This window comes from Anguilla anguilla, chromosome 3 (assembly GCF_013347855.1).
Source record: "Anguilla anguilla isolate fAngAng1 chromosome 3, fAngAng1.pri, whole genome shotgun sequence".
NCBI lineage: Eukaryota > Metazoa > Chordata > Actinopteri > Anguilliformes > Anguillidae > Anguilla > Anguilla anguilla.
This window is the reverse complement of record NC_049203.1, coordinates 31,204,000-31,219,496: the sequence shown is the minus strand read 5'-3', so window position 1 is coordinate 31,219,496 and position 15,497 is coordinate 31,204,000. Positions and strand designations below refer to the sequence as shown.

Genomic DNA, 15,497 nt, shown 5'->3' with positions numbered 1-15,497 from the left:
GCTTGAGACATTTTAAATTAATTACTTTGTGTCATATTTTTGATTGGTCATAAGAGATAACTGTTAGCCTTTGATAATAATGCTCAACACATTTGTATGGGGGCTAACTAACAGCCCTGGCTGTTAGTATTGAATGGAAGTGGTGTGAAAAATATGCATTCAAATTTACTGTATGCTGATATGTGCTACATGCAAAATGTCCCTTGGAGTGTATGTGTACCACAGTGTGTCACAGTATGTCACAATGCTTTTAAATTATTTTTCAATGGGATATCAATGTTTCATCGCCAACCATAAGAAAAGGGGCTATATAATGGGCTTTATTATATGCTTTATAATGGACAAAAAGCATTTTATTCATTTTTGGATAGGTGTTTGGACCCCTAGATATATTAGACTCTTGTACTGATGAAAATATAGTCATTCTCACTTGAAAAGGTTGCAAATGTTTTGGTCAAAACAGTTGATTTGTAGTGAATTATGATTATATTTTACAGTGATGCACAATTTAGATATTTTGGATATATTTGGAGACACTAAAGGACACCAGGGTACTCTACTTACTTTTTGCTTCATAGACCTTTAGTAGTTCCGCACATCACCCTCATATTTTGCGTACATGTGCTAAAGCAGTTTATGATCCAGGACGTATACAGTCTTACCTATATATGTGATCTCTCCGTATTTTCGACAAGATAATTGAATTTGTGGCACTTTATTTCTACCTTTCTAATATAATGATACAAGTGTCTTGCTTCATTTAAGCCATTTTCCAAGTCTCTGCAATAGTCTCTGCTACCTCAGGACGCCTGGCACCTCCCCCTCTTCGCACCTGCACTTCCCGAACACGTCTTCTGTCTGTTCTGGCCCCACGATGGTGAAATGACCTCCCCGTGGAGGTCAGAACAGCTGAGACACTGACCCACTTCAAGTGACAACTGAAGACTCACCTCTTCAGGCTGCACCTCTCCCCATACTTCCCTACCTCCCTGTAATCTCTAAACTGACTGTAAGCTTAGAGTTGTAACTAGGGAGTTGTTTCGTAGGTGACTTAGTTAATGCACTCATCTTAACTACTGCTTGTATTTTTGCATAGACTGCGTTGTTGCTGTTCGCATTTGTGTTAGTGTTAATCAATTTAACCTACAGGGTCCAAGTTGAACTATACGGTTGTTCCCTGCACTTGGAACGGTACTTCTCTCTAGGGTTTTTCGACACACTTGTTCCTGGTTATGGTTATACACTTTGTTGTACATCGCTCTGGATAAGATGCCTGTAATGTAATGTAATGTAATGTCATAACTGGAGTTATGAAGCCTTAAATAGAAGACCCCCTAAATGGGTGAGGATTGGCCAGATCTGCATGAAGGAGTTAAACCATTGTGTTGTTGATTAACTTTTTTCCCACGGCGCGCAGGAACTGGCGCCATGGGCTATGCGTGGCAAATTGTGGTCACTCACTCACTCACTCACGGACAACCTTTGAGGGAGGTTTGGTGTGACGCATGCACAGGTGGTGCTTTGTTTAGTAGGACGCATGCGCAGGTGGTACGGCACAACATTTTAAAGCACAGCTTTATTGCCCAACGTTACTTTAGCTAATCCTAACATGTTTGCATTTCGCCTACTTTAGCTAACCTAGTTAGCGCATACGGATGATCCTGCACGCATGAGTAGGAGCTAAGGACACACAGCTACAACCACCGATACAGATGTATGGACACACGGCGGACAACAAATAACGTTACAGAGGTGAGGACGTGCCATAGCTAGCTAGCTATATAGTACAGAGGGCAAAACGGAGCTTTAGAATGTCCCCAGCAGTGTATGCGCGTGAGCTCAACAACACATTTCTCATAGAAAAGGTAGTTTGTATCCTTTTTTAGTTCATTACAGTGGTGGTACAAGTGACAAGAAGTACGTGGTACTGTGCTGTTTGCCTTTATTGATCACCATACAAGGTTCATGTAAAGTAGCTAGCACAATCTGACAGCACTAACCCATAAAAATGTACAGTGAATGGTACTTGCTCAATCGAACGGTAAATGTGAAAAACATTTGATTGCAGTCAGCGGCACCAAAATTTTCTGCCACACCCTCAATAAATGACAAAACTCCCAGTAGAAGATTGAATTAACTCTTTTAACATTGTATATTTTCTGAAACATTATTGATTCCGCTTGGCCACAGTGAGTGAAACTAGGCTATCTGAACGTATAGTTTCTATGTAAATTATGTCAAAAGGATTCAGCCTTGTTGTTTGCTACCTAAACTTCACAGCACAGTCATTGCCGTTATCATGATTGTAGCATGAAGTGTCTATTGTCAACCAACTGCTATATATGAGTGCATAGAATCAACCAAAAAATATAGTTCGCCAAGTTGCGCCGTGGGTCTGGACGGTTTCGTGCTTGCTATGTTTCAAGCCATAGTCTTGCTGCATCACCCAACTTCTGTTAAGCGTCAGATGGAACACTACCCTGGCATTACCCGGTAAAATGTCTTGATACAGCTTTGAATTAATTGTTCCTTCAATGAATGCAAGCTGTCCAGGCCTTGAGGCATCAAAGCAGCCCCAAATCATGATGTTTACTCTACCATTCTTCACAGATGGGAAGAGGTTTTGGCGTTGCTATGCAGTGATTTTTCCCTCCAGACACAGCATTGGGCATTTATGCCAAAAGTTCAACTTTTGTCTCATCCATCCATAGAACATTGTCCCAGAAGCATTGTGAAACATCCAGGTGGCCTTTTACACACTGGAGACCTTTTTTTGGAGAGCAGTGTTCCTCTGTGGTGTCCTTCCATGAGCACCATTCTTGTTCAGTGTTTTTCTTATAGTGAACAGAAACTTAGAACAGAAAACTCAGGTTCTGAGTTCAGGTCCTTCCCTCAGGTTTTTTTTTTACCTTCTTCAGCGTTGCGCGCTGTGCTCTTGCCATGATCTTTGCAGGATGCCCACTCCTTGTACTAAATTTCCACCATCTGTAGACATTAATTTGTCTTACTGTGGATTGATGGACACAAAAGGCTTTTGTAGCCTTTTCTAGCATTATACAGCTCTATAATTCTTCTTCTTCTACGGTCCTCTAATAACAGATCTTTCTTGAGAAGAGCAGACTCAGTAACCAAGTAACCAGACCTTTGTATGCCTTTTTATAGGGTAGAGTACCTCCAACCCACAGCTCCAATCTCATCTCATTGATTGGAACACCTGAATCCAATTAGCTTTTAGAGAAGTAATTAACCTTGAGATTCACATACTTTTCCCAACTTAGACTGTGAATGTTCAAGTGATGTATTCTTTGTTGAATACAAAGAAGTACAATTCTTTGTTATTAGATTAAGCAGATTGTGCTTGGGGGGTATGGTGGCACTTAGAAATTTAGCACTGTTGTAGAATATCATGTGCTAATAAAGCTCGAACACAAAGTTTGTCGTTTCCACTCATACTGTAGTTAGATTGCAGGTGCAAGTAATGCCTGAATTGAGCATGCTGTCATGCAGACCACTAAGGGGGCCTGTGTGAAGGGGTTAAAAGAAATGGCTAGCTACGTGGTTTGGGATGTCAACTGCAAAGTTAAGAGTCCTGAGTCATTTCAAGGGGAGGCATCTTCTGTGAAGACAGAAAAGTCTTCATCCTATCATCACACGCATTTGCCAATGTGCAGCTGCTAAATTAGTTTTCAGTCATTTGTGTGGAATAATACAAATGTAAATCTACAGCTTCGGCATCTAACGGTTTGGCAAGGAACCAGAAATAAACACACCCATCTAGAACCTGGAAGTGGTTTCAGTGAGAAGAGCTAATTAGCCAACTATGAACAGAGATCTGCAGTAGTAAGAAAATTTGCACTGTCATTCCATGGATCAGGGCAGGTATAAGTCAGTACAGGTATTTCATGTTAATACTGCATTATTTCTTTGAAAACACACACCAGTTGCCAACAGGCTACCACCTGACATAACAGTGATACATCTTTCTTCCAATCAGAGTTGTTCTCCTGTAATACTATACAGCCTGCAGGCTATAAACAGTAACTGAGATTATACATTGATTTAGGAATAAAAAATTGTTCCAAAAATATTGTAATGACATATGAAGGATTAACAAGACTAATATAATAATAATAATTTTAGCATCCTCTTACCTCATCTAATTGTTCCAGATTTACCATATCATCGTTGGGACAGCTTTGCACTCTAAGTGTTTTGCATGTATTGAGTCTCTCTTGCCTAAAGGAAGTGGAAAAATAAATTAGTACATTTTACAGTACTTGGCAGCATGGCATGTGGAGGGATTAATGGCAACAGTTTTAATACTGGACCCACTCATTTTCAGAGCTTGTTTTTCTTCAGTTTCACTACTGACGCTTCGGGTGTTGTACATGATAATCACCTCATCTGATTCAATCCAGTGTTAAACTGCACTTCATCAGCAATTGACTTGGTATTCTCAACAGAGACACTGAGGTCAAAGTTTAGTAAGGAGGCAGCTGGCTCACTGGAAGGCTTCTCAAATCTCTGTTGGGCAAGATGTGACTATCAAACCCTAATCCAGCCCCTAGGGTCCAGCAAATGAATGATTGAGTATAAATGCATGTGTGTGCATTTTTATTTACAAATAAGCATTTATACAGGTGTGTGTGTGTGAGGGTATGAACAGTGTGTATGTTGAGTGTCTCTGTCTATATGTGTGCATGTGGATGCTCACTGTGTGTGTGTGTGTGTGTGAGTGTGCAATCCTGAAAATATTACTAGTTAGTGTGTTGGAGTTTGAATTCAGAACAGCTACTGACCAACATATACAACTCATATGTAAACAAGTACCAACATATAACCTGTGACCCATGATATCATGTCATTTAAAAGTAGGCACAACTGAGTTAACAAAATACATTATCCCATTCTTACAACCCATAAAAATAACCCCAATTCCACAAGCTTTCTGAAAACAAAAAAATACATTAAATCCCCTACATCCTAATTGTTGTAAGCCCTTCATATATTATGCAAGAGGAATCCCTCATCATTATTTTGAAGGCAAGAGTGAGATATACTGTATGGACACTTCACCTTGTTTTTGTAGATGTTCGAGAGTGCAGTAGGCCTGAGTTTGCCCCTCCAACTACATTGAAGCATAACACCTGCCTCTCCTCTAATCACTGCACTCATCTCTTTCATCACTGGCTAAACAGGGAACATGCAGGTATTTCTCTGGCAAAGCCTCCTTAATCTTATTACTACCTGTTTACTTAAGGCAGCAAGGCAGTATCCCTACCAAAGGTTACTGTTGGAGTAAGCAGACACTTTCGTTCAAGTGTGCAGCCGGGAACATCTGTCACATGTGGGCTCTGGGCTCCATTGCTCCCTTTGGAGCTGACAGGGACAGGTACACTTGCAGGCATGGGCACTGCACGCCTGTCATACGTATATGGGTGCAAGGCATGATGAGAAATAGCGTCACATTTTAAAAAACACAAAGGAAAAGCAAGATCATTTTAAAGGTAAGATTAAAAATAAAAATAAAAACGTTATATATATATATATATATATATATATATATATATATATATATACACAGTGCCTTCGGAAATTCATTTTATTCAGACCCCTTCACTTTTTCCACATTTTGTTACATTACAACCTTACAACTATAAAATGGATTACATTCATTTTTATTCTCATCAGTCTACACACAATACCCCATAATGACAAAGCAATAACAGGTTTTTACACATTTTTGCAAATTTATTAAAAATAAAAAAAGAGAAATATCACATTAACATAAGTATTCAGACCCTTTACTCAGTACTTTGTTCAGGCACCTTTGGCAGCAATTACAGCCTCGAGTCTTCTTGGGTATGACTCTACAACAGGGGTGGCCAACTCCGGTCCTGGGGAGCCGCAGGGTCTGCGGGTTTTTGTTTTGACCTTAAATACAACAACCACTTACACAAAATAAACCAGGTGAGGTGAGTTAACTATGTAATCAACTGCTTTAATTGATCAATTAAGTGCCGAGTAAAAACAAAAGCCAGCAGACCCTGCAGCTCTCCAGGACCTGGGTTGGCCACCCCTGCTCTACAAGCTTGGCACACCTGTATTTGGGGTATTTCTTCCATTCTTTTCTGCAGAACCTCTCAAGCTCTGTCAGGTTCAGTGGGGAGTGTTGCTGCACAGCTATTTTCGGGTCTCTCTAGAGATGTTCGATCGGGTTCAAGTCCGGGCTCTGGCTAGGCCACTCAAGGACATTCATAGACTTGCCCTGAAGCCACTCCTGCATTGTCTTGGCTGTGTGCTGAGTGTCGTTGTCCTGTTGGAAGGTGAACCTTCACCCCAGTCTGAGGTCCTCAGCGCTGTGCCGCAGGTTTTCAAGGATCTCTCTGTACTTTGCTCCGTTCATCTTTCCCTTGATCCTGACTAGTCTCTCAGTTCCTGCCGCTGAAAAACATCCCCACAGCATGATGCTGCCACCACCATGCTTCACCGTAGGGATGGTATTGGCCAGATGATGAGCGGTGCCTGGTTTCCTCCAGACGTGACGCTTGGCATTGTGGTCAAAGAGATCAATCTTGGTTTCCTCAGACCAGAGAATCTTGTTTCTCATGGTCTGAGAGTCCTTTAGGTGCCTTTTGGCAAACTCCAAGCGGGCTGTCAAGTGCCTTTCACTGAGGAGTGGCTTCCGTCTGGCCACTCTACCATAAAGGCCTGATTGGTGGAGTGCTGTAGAGATGGTTGTCCTTCTGGAAGTTTGTTCTATCTCCACAGAGGAACTCTGGAGCTCTGTCAGGGTGGCTATTGGGTTCTTAGTCACCTCCCTGACTAAGGCCCTTCTCCCCTGTTTGCTCAGTTTGGCTGGGCGGCCAGGTCTAGGAAAAGTCCTGGTGGTTCCAAACTTCTTCCATTTAAGAATGATGGAGGCCACTGTGTTCTTCGGGATGCATACATTGTAATGCTGCATACATTTTTTGTATCCTTCCCCAGATCTGTACCTCGACACAATCCTGTCTCAGGGATATACAACTTCGACTTCATGGCTCGGTTTTTGCTCTGGCATTCACTGACAACTGTGGAACCTTATGTAGGAGGGTGTGTGCCTTTCAAAATCATGTCCGATCAATTGAATTTACACAGGTGGACTCCAATAAAGTTGTAGAAACATCTCAAGTATGATCAATGGAAACAGGATGCACCTGAGCTCAATTTTGAGTACCATAGCAAAGGGTCTGAATACTTATGTAAATGTGATATCAGTTTTTTATTTTTAATAAATTTGCAAAAATTTCTAAAACCCTTTAAAGGGGTCTGAATACTTTCCGATGGCACTGTGTGTGTATATATATATATATATATATATATATATATATATATATATATATTGTGGCGTAGATCGGGGCATGCCCCCGCAGTGCCCCTCCCAGCCTTATAGGCATCAGCTCAAACCTGCCACCAGGCCAGCTGTTCAGGACCCAGGACAGCGCCACTCTATGAAGCCCAGCCACAGGACCCTGGAGAGCGGCAACCTGGAAATTCCCCAACTCCCTCCTTTGCACTCAACGCACCTGAAATCAATGAGGCGACACAGCTGCCGCCACTCCAGGGAAATGGGCTGGGAGCTTAAAAGGAGGCCTTTGTCTCCTTTGAGGAGAGGGGTTTTTGGGCTGCAGCCGAGCTGTTAATACCTGTTTGTAACTTTTTCCTATCTTTCAGAATCCGGTGAAGACGCAGGATCACATCCCTCTTCCTGCTTTGAAGAGGGATCCCCTCAGCTGTCTCCCGGGCGTCGTTACCCCTAATTTCAGTTACTTTACTTTAATTTCATTTAGACAAGAAACTTTAGTTGTTGAGTACAGTTTTGTTTTTGTACTTAATTTTTGTTAAATAAAAGGCCCTGTTGGGCTATTTTTGCCCAAACCTCCGGTCTGTGTATTTCTGTGCTGCCCCGCCTGCACCGTCACGCCCAGTGCGGTGCCACAATATATATACATCTCTTTTAACACAAACAATGCACAGTGTTATTTGTCAAAATTCATGAAACAATGTTTTTTTTGCTAATGAGGCCTTAGTTAGTGTCTATGATTGGGTATTCAGGGGGCCCTCATACCCCAATAATTCTGCTACTCCTTGAAGGTATCTCAATGGAAAGGTGTTATGTGTTGGCCAAATGATACCCTACTGCAGACAATGCCTCTGATGATTACTGAACATCCCAGGTACCTTTTTGATACGGGATGATCTCACAGAGGCAAGATAAGCACTGGCAAGGAGATAAGTTTCTCTTCAGAGACATACATTTGAAGCAGAACAATACTGCCTTTGTACTTAGGCTCTCAGTTTGGTACACATTTCTTGGCTTAATTATATGAAAGCACCACAGCTTAGATGGCAAGAATCACTGCTCATTTTTATCCTGTAAGGAGACCAGGTCTGCATGGCACGAAGTCTCCTAGAGGATAGTTTAGTGCCACTAAGTAGATAGTAATGTTGCGCACTACGTAAATCGGCTGCTGACCAGGTTATATAAGAGAATAAAGGCTGTTCACACAGAAAACAAGGCCACCGCAGAGCGTGGCATATGCCCCCAACTGTAGGGTCCTCTAGAGTTACTTTAAGCATTCAGAAAAGTTTTCAGTGTGAATATTTTTATATTTTGGGTTCCAAACTGAATTCTTCCACTATAAAATCGCCAAAAAAATTTTTAACACCACTCTCAAACCATGATGCATACATTTTAATCAGACAACAAGCCCTCTAATGCCAGCCCCCCTATTTTACATGGGCAACACCTTGGAGGAGTAATATCATCTTTATATGGTCTCTGTTGTTCTCAACCACGAGGGAGGTGACTCCCAACTTCAAACTGACAATGAAAACGGGGCTCGCAAGTTGATATGAGGTGAATCGTCCCCTCTCTTGGAGACACATCAACAGTGTGTAATATCTTATTTTCACATCGAAATGACAAAGTAAACATATGCTGTAAAAATAGTGCATTGTTTACTGATAAATCATGAGGTAATGGACTACTTACGTCTTGTAACGTCAACCTGAACTTGAAACCGCAAAGTATGCCCCTGAATGTACATGGCCAACCACATGAAGGCAGCCATATTGGATGAGCGGTGGCGTCACTGATCGAAACCAGCCTTTGTGTGGTCAAGTCCAATTCACCACCAAAAAATCAGCCACCGCTCATTTAATATGGCCACCACGGCCGCCATCTTGAATTTGGTTTCTGCTCATTTAACAGAAAACGCCTTTGTCGATTGAGCTGATTTTTTGGTGGTAAATTGGACTTGACCACACGAAGGCTGGTTTCGATCGGTGATGCCACTGCTCGTTCAATATGGCTGCCACGGCCGCCATCCTGAATTTGGTTTCCATGTACAGTCAGGGGCATATGCCATGCTTTGCGGTTTCAAGTTCAGGTTGACGTTACAAAATGTAAGTAGTCCATTGCCTCATGATTTATCAGTAAACAATGCACTATTTTTACAGCATATGTTTACTTTGTCATTTCGATGTGAAAATAAGATATGACACACTGTTGATGCGTCTCCAACTTGCGAGCCCCGTTTCCAATGTCAGATTCATTTTTACAAGGATCTTTGGAGAGCATATAGTGTTTCTATTTGTATTTGTCTTATAAATCATCAATACACGTTTTTGTTGGTAATGTTAAACATATTTTCTCTTCTACTCTCATCGGATTCTTCTGTTAAAGTTTGTATATTAACAATAAAAACATATTACTTAACCAAAGCCCCTAGTGGTCGGCACGCCAGCGTGCCGAGATCACTAAACTCAGACATTCGGTGCTACTGCAACCAAAGTATGAGTTAAAAACAGAAACGCGTTGTTTTCGTTTCATTAGTAGACGATACACGACAACTATGCCAAAAACGGAGTTTTGCAGCCCCACCATTGTCGCTCTGGTCGTTCATTTAACACGCACCCCCTCCTTGCAGTCTCATCTACAAAGAGGTATTAAGAGGTTAATACATAAACAGCTAGTCTTTAACAAGACAAATAACAAATGCCTTCATAGCCATTATGGCCAGATAATCGTATTCCTTTCCATTCAAATTTTCGCCCTCAACAATAAAATAAAAACAAACAAATAAAAAAATAGTTTAACTTTGAACACCTTTTACATAACACTCTTTCTTTTCATGGTCATAGATTAAATAAAATAAAAAATCAGTTGACATAAAAAATCCACTATTTCACTAGACACTTTTCCGTCCTCTTGATGTGCTCTGGTATACTTTCCTGAAGACCGAATCTTTCCCAACAGTCCTTCATTACTAATCAAGTAGACATGAAAGTCTTTGCAAGACATGTTGTATTGTGTATACAGAAGCCCCTTCAGTGACTCAACAGACAAGTGATTCCTTTCCTTTGTCCACTGGCTTTGCATCAGTGAAAAAACTCTCTCTACATTTGCATTGTGAGAAGGAATAGCAAAGAAAAACTGTGCAATCTTCAGTTGCTCTGAATGAAACTCAATGCTTTTAGACCTTTCAAAATATTTGGTCCACTTCTTGTGTGCTTGCAGATCACTGATTACACTGGGGCGACATAGCTCAGGAGGTAAAAGCAGTTGTCTGGCAGTCGGAGGGTTGCTGGTTCGATCCCCGCCCTGGGCGTGTCGAAGTGTCCCTGAGCAAGACACCTAACCCCTAACTGCTCTGGTGAATGAGAGGCATCAATTGTAAAGCGCTTTGGATAAAAGCGCTATATAAATGCAGTCCATTTACCATTTACACTGATCTCCATCACTGTTACACCTTTCTGTGAATTTCTTCAGGTTGGTGACCTGATCAAAGAACTTTGCATCATCAATTGGCACCCCCTTTTCTCACAGGTGTTTGATACAGGCTTCTATGTCATTCCAGTCTGGTGTCTCACTCAGATGCATCCATATGAAAGAAGAGAACAACCTCCATGGGTGCCATCCATTTCTCCAGATACTCCAGGCATGAACTGTACAGACCCTGTACTTGAGCACTGAAATGGTCACACCTCTTACCAAGTCCATCCTTGTGCTTTTGTGCCAATAGTCCCTTGACTTTAAGGGACATGACGTTGTTGGTCTAGCGTTCAAGAAGCATGGTGTGGACTTTGTTCAAAATGTTCTTCACTTCCACAATTGAATTGTTCTCCCTTTCCATCTCCTGAATGTGTGATTGAAACACACACAAGTGAGTGCATGTGCCAGAGGTAAATCTCACTGAACTCATCTTCAAAAAACTTCTTGATCAAGGAGGGTGTTTTTTCCTGTGACAAAACAAATGCTTTCAAGGCTGGAAACATCTGTAGCAGCCTCTGAATACCTGGGAATAATGACAGTTTGTCTTGCTGTGAGAAAGGAGACTTCTGTATTCAACATCAACAAATTCACAGTACTCCTTCAGATTCTGTGCGTACAGTGTAGATGTGAAAGTATTGATATTGTGGCGTGCGGACACTCCAACTAAACTTAATGAGGAGACCGGAGAATGTGATCAAATTAAAGCCAGAACGGCGTTTATTTTTACACACTGGTCAAAAAGCGTACCGCCCCAAAAAACCCCAGAAAAATCAGGCTGACCTTCCTCTCTCTCCTCCCGGCACCCCCCTCCCGAACCCGGAACCTGTGACCAATACAAACGAGGGTCGCTACAATATATTTTGAAGATGTCTGCCCCGTAATGAACACAACTGTTCAAGACGTGTGCTGGCCACCCCACACCGATTAAAGACTTATTCTGCAACAACTTCTTTAAGTTTGCGAAAACATTCTTTCCTTCTTCATCACGCCGGATTCCCCCGAACATTTTATTGCAGTTGTTACCTGTAAACGCAATACATTTTGAAAAAATCAGTTTCTTTTCCAGTGTTTCTTTGATGTATTGCGCGATCGTATCAGCTGACTCATTTGGAGTGTTTTTAACTTCGACTAATTTTGCACGCCACCATTCTTCAATCAAAATACTGAATAAGCAGAGGGAATATTTTCACAGCAGTGAAACACCACAGTAAGGTATGTCTTCTAGTGCTTTCAGAGCTATGTTGACAGAATGCGGTGCTATCATGGCGTTAACAATTGCTTCTGTCTTAGTACGAGGGCTTGAAAATTTTCGCGCTGTCTTGGAATCAGGGAAAGCCTTTTTTAACAAGGCAGACGTGCAGCCCATTGATCTGTAGCTACTGTGATGCTTCGTGGTGTGGAATGCAAAAACTCCCTCTGCAGCAGTAACAGCATCTTCTGTTTTACCTGGTCTCACAAAATAGTCAGTTAATTTACCTGACGAACTCTCTCCTTTAGCTGCAGTTTTGTGTTTTGCGGAGCTTATGTGGGCTTCCAGATCGCTAGCACCTTTATTTGACACGTACGTGCCAGCTTTGCAGGTCATGCATTCTGCTTCCCACGGATCCCAACCGAGACGAAAACACGGGAATTTTTTCTGTAATTCATTTGGGCATTTGTTAAGCTCTCTTGGCTCTCGCTGTGGTGCTCTGGGTAATGGTTGAGATGCAGTTTGACCAATGTTTGCGTGAAGGGCGTGTAGCCTACATGACCGACCAATGGTGGCGTTCGAGAAGGCGGGACCTAAAGAGAAAGGTCAAAGCAATGCAAAAAAGCACACAATGAATGGCGACTGTAGAAAGCAAAAGCCGAATCCCAGATATTTTTTGGCGATTTAGAAATCCCGGGCGGACACACTTTTAGGTCCCAAAAAGAGGACATGTCCAGGAAAAAGAGGACGTATGGTCACCCTAGAAAACCAGCATACACAGGGGTCCCCCAGGACCGAGTTTGAAAACCACTGCCCTAATTGACTTAACACAGGAAATGCATGGTAACATGAAATGTGTGGAGTTTGTTTTTAGCCCAGGTGTATGTAAACTTTTGGCCTCAAGTGTATATAAAAAAGATATCCATCTGGTTATGTAATTTAATATCACAATCATTACCAAAATAACTGATTGTTACACCTTAGCATTGGTCAACCACCTATAAAACTGAAGAAGAGTAATAACCGGCTATGGACATAGGGGGATCATGTCTTTTTCTCTAACAATCAGTAGGCACCACAGACCTGTAGAACTAGAAAGGAAACTGCCTTCTGACCCATAGTGGGTCAAACGACGACTGAAGACCCACCTCTTCAGGCTGCACCTCTCCCCATCCCTTCCCCCCCGTAAATGACTAAACTTAGGGTTGTAACTAGGCAGCTGTTTAATAGGTGACTTAGTTGATGCGCCAGTCTTAACGACTACTTGTATTTTTATTTATTTTTATTTTTCCATAGATTGCATTGTTGCCGTTCTCGTTGTTAGTGTTAATCAGTTTAACCACCAGGGTCCAGGTTGAACTATGCGGTTGTTCCCTGTACTTGGACCGGTACTTCTCTCTAGGGGTTTCGTCATACTTGTTCCTGGTTATGGTTATACACTTTGTTGTACGTCGCTCTGGATAAGAGCGTCTGCCAAATGCCTGTAATGTAATGTAATGTAATGTAGTGTTTTTTTCTTTGACTGGCCAACATGAAATGTCACATGAACATGGCCATTTTGTCCCTGTTGCACAGTGTAATGGTTGCCACTGTAACTTGTAGCTAGTGACAACTACTAACTTTGTTAGCTAACATGTTAGCTAACTTTGTTAACAAGCTACGTTAGCTATCATTACCACCAGAGCTATAGTGGTTGCTCAATTCACATTTTAAGGAAAATAAGCCTAACAAATGCATACATTAGAAAAGAATATTTGGCTAAACTTAACACATTGTAAAGTAACCCTCTCAATGTCTTCAACCACATTCCAGTTTGAACATACCTTTGAAAAAAGCGGTGTTAAACCCAAGTGCTATTGACATGTTTATGGTAATGTTCCTATAAGCCAGTTTTATTACCAATGTGGAGTGGCATCTTTGATGAGAGGCAGTAGTGATAATACACTTACATTTTAGTGGTGTGTGAAGTTTGTCACTAGCTGTAGTGCTCCACTGAATGTGGATGTGTTGCATTAATAAAACCTGCTGTTATGTCAGTCCTTTTTTGGTTACTGCTTCACCACCTATGCCTGACTTCATCAGCTTATTTTACCTGTTCATTCAGATTAGCATAAACTGACATCTAACTTACTTAACCTATTTAACCTGCCTGTATTCTCGAGAAATGTCCAGCAAACAGCCGTATCTACAGAAATTCTCAGCAAATGGTAGGCAACCCCCACCCCCTATCTTCTTATAAAACGGGTGGTTTTGCTAGGAGAAACCAAGTCTCTCATTCTTAATTTTGCAGTTTTAGTTTAGTTTACTTATAAATGGTAACCCATTATCATTGCCTGCCTGCTCTGAAAAAGCTTATTCAGTTTCAGTCAAGAATTTTAAAGTAATAATCTCGAAGATTTTCATTAAAATAAAAAGTCACTATCTATCGCTGAATTAGGTAACACAATGGTGATTGAGCCTATTATTACCATTTATATTATTATTATAATTATAATTTATGATTAAAGAAATGGGTGTCTGTGGCGACATTCCCGGGAAAAAATCAGAAGCGGCGCATAGTTAGTGACATGTTTTCCATCACCCATCAGTGGTTGGTCCACCAGAGAGGGTAGGCGGAGCTAACGCAACAGGCTCGCTCTTTAACTCACTTGTGTGTGAGCAGCCCACTGTTTCCGGTGTCTGCTAGCCTTACAATAACAGAGGGGGGGGGGGGGATTATGGAACCCTAATAAGTTTTTGTGTAACATGAGAGGTCATATTATTTGTTGATGTAGATTTCCTATTACATTTGATGACAATGTACTAAATTACACAGCCTAGCTATTTGCACAGCTAACGCTAGCTACCGGACCATGTCAAGAAAGGCAACATTAGTGTAGACAACGTTGCGCACAGTATCCATCTCTCATATCAGGTAACGTTGCGTTAGCTAGCTAGCTAATGTAATTAACACAATCTAATGTCAGCTAACAATTAGAAAAAATGCTAGCTAACACTACCGACCGGTACCGACCTCGTAAACCGTCTCTCGAATGCAATGCTACCTTGTTGCAACGTAGCAATGTAGCTAACTAAAAAGTCAGTTCAGATCAATGATTCGCAATAAGACTGCATGAAACATGCAAAATTCCAAGACGTCTGATTGTAAACGTTCTAAAACTGCACTTGGTGATTTGTCAAGGTGGGTCTTTTGAGACCCCAGCCAACAGCTTCAGACCAAGCGGCCAAAACCAGACATCGTTTTTGAAGCTCATTTCCTGGTTGCTCACTAGTGCCACTACGGATGGCTCCAGTATAGGTGTTTTCATATCCGGTTTCCATGTAAGTCTACGGTACAAATGCTATCATAATACAAAGTCAATAATTTTTTCTCACAAGAACAAATAGTCATAATAGGTGTATTTTATTCGTCTTATGACTGTCCATGGGTCGATTTCATGATTTATTGCATCATTTGGGCACAGTGCCAAAATTTGTTCTGGACCAATGAGG

General features: G+C 41.5%; 1 protein-coding gene across 1 annotated transcript in view; it reads right to left on the bottom strand.

The window, feature by feature from the left end:
- The window catches only part of myo3b (myosin IIIB), a 358,080-nt gene that overhangs the window by 291,226 nt on the left and 51,357 nt on the right, over positions 1-15,497 (bottom strand). Inside the window, exon 3 of the mRNA XM_035410289.1 lies at positions 4,152-4,236. Within this exon, the coding sequence (XP_035266180.1) occupies positions 4,152-4,236 (85 nt within the window). The remainder of the gene's footprint in view (positions 1-4,151; positions 4,237-15,497) is intronic.